At 36.3% G+C, this 13,703-nt stretch overlaps 1 protein-coding gene across 4 annotated transcripts in view; it reads left to right on the forward strand.

Annotated features, from left to right (window-relative positions):
* The first annotated feature begins 258 nt into the window (after positions 1–258).
* The window catches only part of LOC138693971 (putative polypeptide N-acetylgalactosaminyltransferase 10), a 99,947-nt gene continuing 86,502 nt past the window's right edge, over positions 259–13,703 (forward strand). The window contains exons 1-2 of one of the 4 annotated variants that reach the window (XR_011330654.1): positions 259–967; positions 4,797–4,943. Coding sequence is in view for 1 of the 4 variants with exons in the window: in XM_069817716.1 (XP_069673817.1) it covers positions 873–967; positions 4,797–4,943 (242 nt within the window). In the remaining 3 variants the exon portion in view is untranslated. The other 3 variants (XM_069817716.1, XR_011330657.1, XR_011330656.1) reach the window with 3 other exon arrangements.

A 13,703-nucleotide genomic window follows, 5' to 3' on the forward strand; every position in this document is an offset into this window, starting at 1 on the left:
GTCATGTGCAGCTATGACACTGGACACATTACGGAACTTAGTTCGTGGAACAGTTCGGCGGCATCAATAGTGTTTGGATGCTGTTGGTGGTCACTTTGAACAATTTCATGAAAAACGAGAATTTTTTCTCAATTTGTTTCACTGTTTTAGGACCCCATCTTCTTTCATTCAGAGCAAAACTAAGTACAGATCTAATACTTTTCTTCCTAGGCATAATTGACAACTTATCCAACTAAATATAACAACGATAAATAAACTGAACACTACAACTATACTTATTTCACTATTTTTAGGTCTATGTAAATGTTTCTGTGTAAATGGAACACTCAGCAAACGAATATAAACCCTCAACACAAAACTAAACACTCAACTAACGATTATAAATGCACAAAACAAACCAAACAAGGCTGCAGGCCGAGTTGATAACCAGTCTACTATTGTAATATGAAGTTACGACATGTGTACCGTACAAAGTTTCATCCGCTTTGATAAAAAAAAATAATGTAAAATTGAATATTGTCTAAATGTAAAATTTTTATTGCTAGCTATATACATTTGTTTTGTAGGTGATCGATTCATATAGAGGGCCTTGTACGAGAAACATTTGAAGCTATATACATTTGCTTTGTAGATGATCGATTCATATAGAGGGCCGTGTGCAAGAAACATTTGAAGAATGTTATTATTGTCGGTATTGTCACCATGACTATTTATAAATATAAGTGTCAATGGTATTGCATTAACAGCTGTACTGATTTATTAATTCCAACAAAATCGCGACAGAGGTATGAAGAGGAATATAAGAAGTTTTAAGAGTGTGTAAAAAAAAAGTAGAGAATATTTCTGAAAAGTTTATGCTTGAATATTGTTAAATGAAAAGTGAAAAGAAGAAATCAAGTTCTCAGTGGATTCATTATTCTATGCTGCGGTGTACGGTATCACTGAAGAAAAACGTGGACATCAATCAGTAAGTAGACACAATAATTGTTAGCTTTTTAAAGCAAAAAAGTGAATTGTGAAAATGTTACCATTAATGTGTATAACAAATAAAAAGCTTACAAGGACAAGGATCCTGCTGATCCAAAGTTGCACTCGGGCATGGGTTCAATTCCAGCTTGCGCTCATTACTGGTAGTTTTTCCGAGGTTTTCTCCAACCATAAGACGAATGCGAATGTCGGGTAATCTATGACGAACCCTCAGCCTCATCTTCCCAAATACCATCACGCTATTACCAATACAATCAATGCCAAATATCCTAGTAGTTAATACAGGGTCGTTAAATAACCAACTAAAAAAATTGCAGAGAGCAATCAGAGTAGTATAATGAAGCATTAATGGTTGAAGTGTTGATCAAAACTTTTTAGTGGTTGTGGTAGCAGTATGTGTAAGAAAAGTAAATAGTTGGTGTACTATGGTTGATGTTTAAGAAAGTGCGAAGTTAATACAGTGCTAATAGTACCTCCATCCATGCCAACAACTCTGCTACAGAAAAGAATAATAAAGTTATGCCTGAATAAACTCTTGATAACCCTTCAGAACTGTTGTATTCAGGATTTAAAGTATTTGACTTCCATCAAATTTATAACAATGTATTATTGAATTTCGTACATAAAAACCGAAATATATTTAATTTATATTCACATAAATCAGTGATGTCAATTGATGCCCATAGGAGCAAGCGCGTGCTTTAGAGCTCAGGAGAGCCTGTTCAGGGATGGTCAGCACTAATTCAATAGATAAAGGGAAGAGAACTTATTAAAACTGTATCCATGTTAAATTTTAGATTTGTCTGGAAGTATTGCATTATAAGAATGTAAGTTTTAATTTTAATGTTCATTTTTCACAAGTTTGATTTTTTTGTTCAAAAGAAATATTTTCTCAACTTTCTTTATAGACAAGTGAAATTTTCAGATACAGGCCTATTTATTTAGTAGCCTTACAGAATGTTTTCGTTAATTTAATATACTGTAAATGCATATTACTGAAGATAGTGTATTGAAAGTTTTGAAAATATTCGCATGGAAATGAATGACTAACAAAGCAACTACTGTTACATCATAAGCAAAAGATACATCCCCATGTGTTGTAAAAATGTCAGCTCTATAGCTTCAGCACATTTCGAGAAAATAATTTAATATTCTGATGATAGGAAGTTGCTCACCAATATCACCTTAAAAGCATAATGTGGTAAGAGTTTTGTTATGGAATATTAGTTACACTTAAAACATATACAGCACCTAGGTAACTTTGCTTTGTACTGTAATATTTTCTTGATTAGTTGATTGATTATTTTTATAGGGCTAAAGGTATCATCAATATCAATTACAACTTGTCATGTCATACTCAATCTCTTTTTTTGGGATATTTAGTACAGTATAGTTGTACTACTATGGAATTTATGTGAATATTCCTTCTTAACTCTTAATTATGTTATTAACATTTAAAAACAACTGCAATATTAAGAAATTGGTATTAGTACTTTTGTTTTACAGACAATATAGATAATATCAAACAGAAAGAAGCCATATAAAAATAACGACATAAAATGTCACGTTCCGTTTGAAGTTTGTGCACCACTGTTTTCTTAATCCTACAGGCTGCTTACTCATATACACAACCTTTCCTCTTTCCATACTTAGCGCTTGATGCCCGCGCACGACGTCAAGGTCAGAAAAATGCGCTTGCTTTGACATCACTGACATAAATATAAAACCAAAAGATCAGAAAACATATATTATGCTTAACAGAACCTAAATGTATCATAACTGTAGCATATAATCACAGTAGCAATTTCGGTGCAAGGCTTTATAACATGGTAACTTAATAGCTAAATTCCCAAATATACACTATCTATAAAAAAGTAATTGGGCACTATTTTTGCCCCTTTAGAACCTCGTGGTACCACCTCTTGTTGCTATAACAGCAGCCACCCTTTCAGGCATGTTTTCCACTAGTTTGTGTGGGATATCCACTGGAATGCGTCGCCATTCCTCTTGCAATATGGCACTCAGTTGGACAATGGAAGTTGGCCGAATTTCCCGAAACCTCAATCGCCGGTCCAATTCGTCTTAAAGGTGCTCAATGTGATTGAGATCAGGACTCTGTGCAGGCCAGTTCAACTGGTCACCTTATTGTCTGCATACCACTGCACAGTAGAAACATGACTTCTAGCAATTACTTTTTGGTAGATAGTGTACAATTTACTAATGCTCCTTATTTTAAAAAATCAATTAAAAATTCCTGTCTAGAGAGAAAATTTAAAGTTCAATTATTCTGATATGTTTTTCTTCTTCTTTTTTCTTTTTCTTTTTTCTTTTTCTTTTTTTACTTTTTACTCTGTTATGTAATAAAATATCTTAACATTATGTGGAATGCCCTCTGAGCACGAGTACGTAACTTACTCTTTCTGGGGATGCTAGAATGTTTTTGTATAAGAAAGCAATATGTATCTTTGTTCTACGAGGGCTATTCATAAAGTAGCCATTTATTTTTTACAAACCTGTGAATGACGTTACAGAATTGGGTTAGAATACGTTTGAAATTGTACACTCAAATTTATTTTTCCACACATTTTCCAGTCACATTGAGACACTTGTCGTAGCATTTGACGAGCTTTGAAATTCCACAATCGTAGAATTCGGCCAACCTACGACGCTGATTCTCAACTCTTCGTCATTGTCAAAGCACTTCGAGCCAAGTCACGTCTTCATGTGCATGAAGAGATGGTAATCGCTAGGTACCAAATGTGGGCTATAGGGAGGGTGATCCAATACTTCCCAGTTGAACTTTCGGAGTTTGGTCACAGTATGACGCGCTGTATACGGCCGGGTGTTGTCATACAGGAAAATCACCCCAGAGCTCAACATTTGTTGTGACGTTTGTTTTAAATTGCGCTTTTCAAGTTTGTTAGTGTGTTACAGTAACGCTCAGCATTAATTGTGGCATTCCTCTCCAAGAACTCCATTAGCAAAATTCCTTTTCTGTCCCAGAAGACAGTTGCCACAAGTTTCCTCGTGGAAAGTGTTTGACGACACTTTGTGGAATTTTTCAGGGAGTGAGTATGGCCCCACTGCATTGATTGAAGCTTTGTTTCTGCATTCACATACCGCACCCAAGTCTCATCTCCTTTCATAATCTGATCGAGAAAAGCATCACCTTCTCTTTCGTAATGCTCAAGAAAGGACAGTGCTGCTCCCATTCACTGAGCCTTTTGTTCCTCAGAAAGGAATTTAGGCACTCATCTGGCAGAAAGTTTCCAGTAGCCCAAATCTTTGGTAATCACTTTGTACACAAGAGTACGACTAATCTGTGGAAAATCCTCACTAAGCTCTGACATGGGAAATCTGCGGTTTGCTCTAACCTTTTTGTCAACCAAACAAATCAGATCTGCATTCACGATACTCGGTCGAGGTTCTCTCTTCATCATGGACATTGGTTCGCCCATTTTTGAACATACGGCACCATCCAATTTTTAACAGTCTCCCGACTTCCGCATTTCTCTTCTCTTCAAACTTTTTCCTACCTTAGTTTTGCATAATGTAAAAATTAATTGAAACATTTAATTTTTACGTGGTTGAAGGTGATTTATATGATGGATTCTCTTGTTCCAGAGATGCCCTGGAATGTGCAGCTAAGCTTATACAAAGAGTGTTTTCTGTTATGAACATTAAGTAATCAGATATATACATACATTCGTATATATGGTCTCGCATCCACATTGAATAATCAAGACTACTATTTTTTGTTAGTAGTCAACATGTAGATACCTATTAATTTTGAGAAAAATTCGTTCCAGCACCGGGAATCGAACCCAGGACGTCTCAACTCTGCGTGCTGAGCGCTCTTTCCAACTGAGCTATGCTGGGACACGATGCACGGTGCCAGCCGAACTCTCCTCATTATATCATCAATGGCCTACTACCTGCAATTTAGACATATACCGGTAAGTCATATATGCAGGAGCACATATTTAAATGACTTTATGGCCAATTTTAACAAGCTTGTTAACATTGATATATACCTATACTCACATATGAAGTCTCGCAATCCTCAGATGTTCGAAAAAGGAGCGCGACACTTTAATCAAATCAGAACTGCAAATCACAGTCAACTTCAATTACTCATGTAGGAAATTTTTACAATTTGTTTGAAACTATTATGCTAGGTAAAATATCTCAAAATACTTTAATTTAAGCCTAGCTGCCAAAATGTACAATAAAATTGTTTTTAGTGCCGCTAACTGAATTTAATAATTTTTCAATTTTTTATGTGAAATATTGTAGACCACTTAGTCTCCCATATTTTCTTCAAAAATAGTTGGCAACCCTAGCACCAACACTATTTCTACCCAAGTCTTCAACAGAAATCAGAGTGAAAAGTCCATGTGCTTGTGTAATACTCATACATGTTTTCCATCTATTAGGAATATTCACAGTTTGCTGTATCTTCAAATGATTCTTTGGACATTCTGTAATATTCTGTGAATTTGTCTGGATGCTGTTCTAACTCCACCAATAAAACACTACAAGCACCATGATTTTCAACGTTTTGAACCAATGAATCCGAAACCTATACCTTTATCTTCGCATTCTTATTATTGACAATAGCAGAAGATCTCCATCTGATGACTCCACACTGAATGACTCATTAGATCAAATAACATGGCGTTATGTGTCACGCTCCATGTGCCATGCATCATGTTTCTTGCATCATCCGGTGTGTTAACATGTAGGGTCGAATCTAGCTACTTGACGCCTCTAGGCAGAGAAAAATATTTCTGCCCCTTATTTCGCCCTATATGCGTCATTTGGATCAAATGAAATAATTGATTCTGCATCATTATTACTGTTTCTAATATCAGAAACGCCTGACTAAAATGAACCACACGCTGCACTATTTTCGGTAACTGCTGTTCACCACATTATTACACTCTGATGTACCTGGACTCGAACTGGAACAAGCTGGCTATGTTTGTTTTTTAAATAACACATATTTTTGCACTTTTTCTCACCATTTCCTCTCTTTTTATTGCCTTGTCTTTCTCGAGTTTCCGGTATTGTTGTTTAGTCAACTGTCCGAAGACAGGTCTGGAACCCACAAGTGACACCATCAAGGCATCACTCATAAGGCAACTAGGCCAGGAGATAATGGGGTAGGGTGACCAGTTCCTTTCCCCCTCCATTGCATACAACGCTAACTAGCTACATATTACACTAATGAGATTTTAGATGCAGTTCATCCTCTGACACATATCGTCAAATGAGATGTACTGTCTGGTAATAGATTTACATATCAGCCAGAACCTCAATAAGAGGTGTTTCTAGTATTGAGAACCACTGAGATTTTTCCGACTTTCACTCATTATAATGAATATTAAAATATAAATCACCTAGGTACAAAACAACTGCACCCTTTACCGTTTGAAATTAAACTGAACTCCCAAGCGTCCGGCTGATACAATGACTGGCGGTATTTTCTTTGAATTTAAGTCTGAATGGGGATTGCTGAGTGTTGATACTGGCTACTCTTATGACAGAGTTAGCGGCGTTCTCATCAGTTCATCACAAAGCTTGTGATTGCGAGCAACGAGATTTGCCTTCCTAACATATCATAATATAATACCATAAGTTCTTTAATGTTATTATGTGACACTCTCACAGTGAGAGGGCATAACACTTTTTCTGTGCGTTTTCTGACCATTAGTTAATGGAGAAAATGGTGTTAAAAGATAGAGAGAAAGACTCTGCGCTACACTACTACATTTCCAGAAAACTTTAATTTTTCTCTCTGAGTAAAGAACACGTCTGCTTGTCATGTGGTTCTGAAAATGGGTATATTTCCTGCTTTTGTTGTGTTTATTTAATTTGTGGGATAACGTAATAGTGTATTTGTGTATTACGCTGTGCTAAGTAGGCCTCCTTGAACTTATATTTTTGTAGTGAGTTATAGCGAGGCAATTACCACTTTGGCATCTGCCGAGTGCACAGGTAATGTGTCAGAAGTCTACAGATAGGTGTTCTTATTTTCTACCAATATATAAAAGGTTAAGTAACACCATAAAACACTATTTTTAAAAATGAAGAGAGCCTGAAAATTCATATCCACATCTTGCCAATTGGACGTACTTGATGCTAGAAAAATTTGAGCTTTAATTGAGTGTAATCAGTGCAGTGCTTGACAAGGTCAGGAGAATTGAAGGAACTCTCTTAATATGGTAACAGGCATTGTGATGGATGAACATTACAGTACAATGTTGAGAACAATGTATACGGTAAACTGTAGAAAGAACTGTTTATAATAGCATTTGGACTTTGCTCTGTGTTATGGATGAACATTGCTACGTCTTTTAGCTAAAAATTTCCCGAAGATCTGGCATTCATTCTCTTCATGTTGCCTTGCTGCAGATGCCATCAGAATTTCAAATATGCCATATTGAGTCTCTATTCCTCGATTCTTCGCTTTTTAGACATGAAGGGCGGATATAAGGCGTATTGTCTTTATTATTGTTGTTCTTTCTGTTTCTTTTTTAGAAGTAATGGAAACCAGGAAAGTTCGAGGGGTCCACTCTGTATTATTCTATCTGTGGCATTTGAAGAGTCAACTTAAAAAAAAAAACTTTTATTCATTTGGAACAACTGGATAATGCATACCATACAGCAGTGCCAAATATGCTCGCCATTGGGGCTCATGACAGGAAGAACTTGGCTCTGAGATCAAACTGCGCATGCACAGACTTCTCTTGTAGTGTCACCGTGATCCTTATCTGGATTTATTTTCGCGTGTACATTCCTAATCAAATGAAGTTCCCTTTGTACTCCAGTTACACATCTTGTATATACGAAGATTAGGTTTGGTTAGTTTAGGTTTTTATTAACCCATTAACGCCCAAATTATTTTTATTAAAAAAAGAACGAAAATAATATATCTATTTCATAAATTTAATCCATAAGATGCCAAGAATATGTTTTGTTTATTCTGCCGTGCACCAAGTAGCTGAAAATCACCCAGTCTATAAATAGACCGCTGGGCACTTATGATATCTGCGTATTCATTTGCAATAAAGTAAATATATTTTTTTGTGTATTTAATGTAGTATAACCAGAAACATTTACACCAATATAAATAAATTTATTTATGACATTTTAGTATTTAATGCAACAATACAATGCTGCAGCAATAATGAAACATATTTATTTCAGTAATGTCTGTCTTTACCGAGTGTGGTAAGGCTCAAAGCATTTTTGACAGAGGGTTTAATCACACTTCTTGCGGAATGTTACTGGTCTGCATTTACACCATTCCATCTGGCAGTGTTTCTGAGAGGGTCGTTTTGCCATGAAATGACCTCTACTATCTATCCTCATACCAAATTTCACTCATCGAGGTGATGGAATAGGGCACTCCATTCTCTTGCAGTTCGAAAATATCTAGAGATATTGAATTCAAGTAGGTCCAGGGAGTCTCGTCCATGTATTTCTCTGTAGACAATCCAACCATTTACTATAGCCATATCCAGCATTCTGACAAAGAGATCTTAGTACCACTTTTTTCCATGAATTGAAGTGGCATATTTCCCTGCTAACCAATCATGATGGTCCACTCCACGCATGTACTTACCGTATTTCTTGAGATTTTTCCGGAGTTTTCTCTCAGCCCAATATAAGCAAATGCTGGGTAACTTTCGGTGCTGGACCCCGGACTCATTTCACTGGCATTATTATCTTCATCTCAAACAGACGCTAAATAACCTAAGATGTTGATAAAGTGTCATAAAATAACCTACTAAAAAAATATGACCTGTTGTTGCTGCACACTTATATTCTGTCTTATATTTCTGTCCCACCTGCTTGCAGAAGCCCCTACATCAAAGTTTGATCCTACAGGTACACATCTGTTGTCATCCCACTTCACGAACAGAATTTCACTATTAGTGTCAAATGTATAATCGCAGGACTCTCGTACTGCATTCTGTAGTAATTTCGTATCCTGAAGAGTGAAGGCATCCATTCTGTTTTCTCTCACAGTTTCTGTAACCCGGAAACCAAGATCCTGAAGGTGGAGCAAAAGGTCTCTACTTATAAAAAAATTATCAAATTATGTGTCGTGAGCATGAGGATGTACAATGCAATCGAGCACATTCAGCACAACTCTGCTGCCTAAGACAAAGTCGTGCCTATTATTGACGTCATTTCAGCTGTGTCCTTACCAGAGATTTTTTACACAGGGAATAGAAAACCTCAATGTGATGTTGGCCACAGAAGAAATTAGTCAAAAGTGATACCATCTGACATAATATTACGAAAGAAAACGAAGCAATATGTCGTAAAAAAGTAAATCCTTGGTGCTACAGCCCATGAAGGGCTAAGACCGACCAGCCGGCTACTGACCTTACGTCCACGTGCCGAAGCAGAGGTGGACGATCATCCAATCAGAATAGAAGTACCGTGTGGTTAGCACGATGATCCTCCCAGCCGTTGTAGCTAGTTTGTGAAACCGGATTTTTGCTACCTATCGTAGCTCCCTAAGTGCATCACGATGCTGGGTGGGCACTTGTCCCATACACTGGCCGAAATTTTATGACAAAATTTCTTCCCCCATGAGGACTCGAACCATGTTCATTCCGTAACGCGAGTCCTAGACAGGATGCCTTAGACCATGATGCCACAGCACAGGACAGCAATATATCGTACCATCACAATATTGAATTTTTTTCTGTTTACTGTTATAATATGTTGGTGAAAATAGGATGCATGGTTTTCTTTATTGGTCGAGAAATATTATTGCATATTTTATAGACCTTTGGTGAGATGAAGTGAGGCCGAGGATTCGCTATAGTTTATTTGGCATTTGCTTTACGTTTGGGGAAACCTCGGAAAAAAAAAAACTCAACCAGGTAATCAGTCCAAGGAAAAATCTAACCCAAGCCCGAGTGCAGTTCCTGATCAGCAGCTAGCGAGTTTGCCGACTAACGTAAGTTACCCTGGAGTAGGTTATTTTACGACGCTGTATCAACATCTCAGGTTATTTAGCGTCTGAATGAGATGAGATGTGATAATTTGCTTTGTTTGCATTTATTTGCTTTCAATTTCCAACAACTGTCCAAGAGTTACAGAATGCAAAAAGGAAGTATTCATTTCCTGACGTCATTGAAGCTGTGAATTATACCAATATTTTTATTTAAAAAAATCAACATGCCGATGAGTATTTTAGCAAAACAAAAAGGTATTGCGAGCTTTAATGTACGAGCTACCTGCAATGTCAAGGAAGAATTCACAAGCGTGGATAATTATTTCTATATTAGGCCTATATGGAGAAATTCGGATGTTTCTAGAGTAATGATTGGCAATAATGCCAATGCACTTCTTCTAGGTGATATGGGCTATGGAATTATGTGGTTCCAAGGCAAAACATGATATTTAAATTTTTGTTGAAAATGAGATTTTGTGATAATGTGTGCATCCTGCTGGAATCTTTATTGTGGCAAAAGATAACATGTATATCTCTATTATTTTTTTGTCTAATCCATTGTTATGAAACACAGTTCCTACGATTTTATAAGGTTATTCAAATTATATCTGTACATGCTCGCTCTTGAAAAGTGAAAGAAATGACATAGAGGCCTAACACATTTTGCCTTGGAGCCACAGAATTGCTCCTTGGCTTATTACTTTACCATCACTCCACAGCAAAGAGCCTACAATAAATATATACCGGTAACGAAAGAACGTGCGATTATAGAGGTGTTTCGGCCAAGTGAAGCAACAATTTCCAATTTTCCGTAGCAAAATAAGAGTTACAATGGAAATTGTCTTTGATCATATTGTGCTGCCTTATATCGCACGATGTAACTAAACACCTATTTGAAGATTATGAAGTTTCATTACTGTAGGACGAAGTGAAGGAAGATAGAGTAGAATTACCGAACAGGTTGTATCACTCAGACGAGTCATTAGACATGAAATACTAAAAATATACAGCGTATACATATAGGTAAGTTTATCATCACATTATATTGTTACACATTCATAAGATTTTTTTTTTTTTTTTTTTGTGAAGAGGAAAAGACTTCCTATTTCTCATTTCCGGTAACTGATTTAGTGAATAATATGTGGTGTTGTTTCAAAATATTAACAAATGAAGTTTGAAACTGCACACTTTCCTCCTCTATGATAGAAACAAAAGTATATTTACAAATCGAATGTGAGGAAGACTTCCCTCTGCAAGGAGCTCTAGTCTAAACATTGATAACTTGCACAGCTATGTCTAGGCGATAAAATGCGAGTAACAACTCAGAGTCACGAGTGAGATATGTCCAGGAGGGGAAAATATTTATTAATATGAAATTCAGACTAATCACTCACTCGACCCTTTACCACTCACTGAGTTGTCCGATACATCTCACTCACTCTCAAGCAGTTTTATTAATATCTGCCATTAGCTCTCTTTCAAGGCTGTAGCCACAGCTGTTAAAACATGTTGAATAGGAGATAGGAAGAAATTCAGAGTCGGTTTCCAAATGAGATGGGACTTCTTGTGGACAAACCTAAACCAGGAGAGAGTGGAACCTCAAACAACGGAATACTCCTAGAAGATTCTTCTCAAATCCCGAATTAACATATTCATCACTGGGATAGATAAAGACTTAATTATACGTTTTGCAGTTGTTCTTCGAGTAATTTCTAACGGAAGATATATTAAAATTGATTCTTTGGATCAATATACGCTAGAAAATGCAAAATTGTTCATTCAGAAGTATCCCTAGTTTAACCTCCCAGCTAGCATACACAAAATTCTCATCCATGAGTCTCAGATTATTAACTCAGCTCTGCTTCCAATTTCACAGTTATCTGAGGAGGTTCAGGAGGCTCATAATAAAGATATCAAAATATATCGAGAGCCCCACACAAGGAAAAGTACTCGTAAAAATACAATGACAGATTTAGTCAACAACCTTCTCATATCTTCCGATCTTCTCATTTCAAATATCAAGAAAGTCACATAAAAAATACAAAACTTCCTTGTGGAAGGAAGGATTACAACTATTGAAAGACTCTAGTGAGGAAGAAGAAGAAAGTGCCATTCATGAAGAAAATGTCAGTAATGAAAATGTAATGATGAGGAATCAGATATTGAATAAAAAACTATTATGTTGTGAAAGTGCTTTTAACTTAAAGAAAAAGTGAAAACTATTGAATAACTATTGATTTTATGCATCCAAGAAAACAATAGAGACATAAAATAATTTTGTCCCATTTTGGGTCGATTCTGGCCCACTGTGAAGTGAAGTGAGTAGGCATTAGATACACGCACACATTTAAGCTAGTTTTTACTAGATGAAACTGGTTTTGACGGATTTCGGGTTTTAACGGTATTACCGGTAACATATAAATTTTCAAATTAACATACACATACAGCCTACACAGCATAGATTTACCTTTAATAAATATGGTTTCTTTGCAGGTAGATGAATGAAAGTTATTTAGAATCATATATTGATTTCCTGCTGCCTCTAACTTTTTCCTTTCATTGCCAGACTCTTTCAACCTTCCCTTCTTAATGACTGGTTCAGGAATTTGAAACAATATATTATACGCAAGTACCTAGTTATACTCGCTAAGCTATAACACCAAATACAGCAGACCAGCTGTTACAATATGTTGAAGGAGGGCAATGCACATGAAAATCATTGCTACTTGACACATTTGTAAGGAGACTGGCGTGGTTAACTGGGTTGTGACGTCATTGAAGCCATTTGATGCTCATACATCACTTCTACTTGAGATACGCTACTAGTTAGACGTGTGCAAGTGGTTCTATATTTTTGTGTAATAGTTTGTAGTAGAGAAGTGTCTAGATTCAGTGACAGTGTTTCAGTGTTTTTATTAAGCCTTTTTTTTCACGCTTTCATATTATTTATTCTTTGTTCGATAATCTAGAGCCCCTTCGGGGGTCTCTTACTACTCATACATGGAAAACATTCCGGAAATCATGGAGGAAGCTCTGCCCATTACATCATTTCCGATTGAGCAACAATCACTAACCAGTACCAAGCCCCTTTCATCACTTAGATCTAACGAAAACCAGGATAGGTCTGATATAATGAAACCTCAGTTATCTTATCAATATATATTTTCAGATTCTGGACCCTTCTTTGTCACTATTAGAAGCAAGACTGTGAACATCAATAAGATGCATCCGATGAAGTTCGGTAAATGGCTATACACTAATAATTATGACGTTTTGCAAATTTTCAAGTCAGGATTTAATCAACTTGAAATACACTTTACTTCAGCCGACCAGGCTAACAAATTCCTTGATTCTGATTTCGATGAGCTGTTTCAGACGAAGTCATTCATACCCAATTACAATATCATGGTGCATGGGATCATTGGTGGAGTTGACCCAGACATTTCAATCACGGATATTATAACCAATATTTCGGTATCTGAAGGATTTATGGTCACAAACGCTTACCGCCTGAATTATAAATCCACGGACGAGAATGGAAAAACGATTTACAAACCTTCCTCTAAAGTTAAACTTATATTTCGATCACAGAAACTCCCTCAATACGTGGTCTTATATTATCAGAGACGTGTAGTGCATGTATATAAGGAGCAAATTATACAATGCAATAATTGTGGATTATTAAATCACAAGTCCAAGTTTTGTCACAACGCTATTCATTGCATGAAATGCGGAG

Source organism: Periplaneta americana, unplaced genomic scaffold (genome assembly GCF_040183065.1).
Source record: "Periplaneta americana isolate PAMFEO1 unplaced genomic scaffold, P.americana_PAMFEO1_priV1 scaffold_29, whole genome shotgun sequence".
In the NCBI taxonomy this organism is placed as follows: Eukaryota; Metazoa; Arthropoda; class Insecta; order Blattodea; family Blattidae; genus Periplaneta; species Periplaneta americana.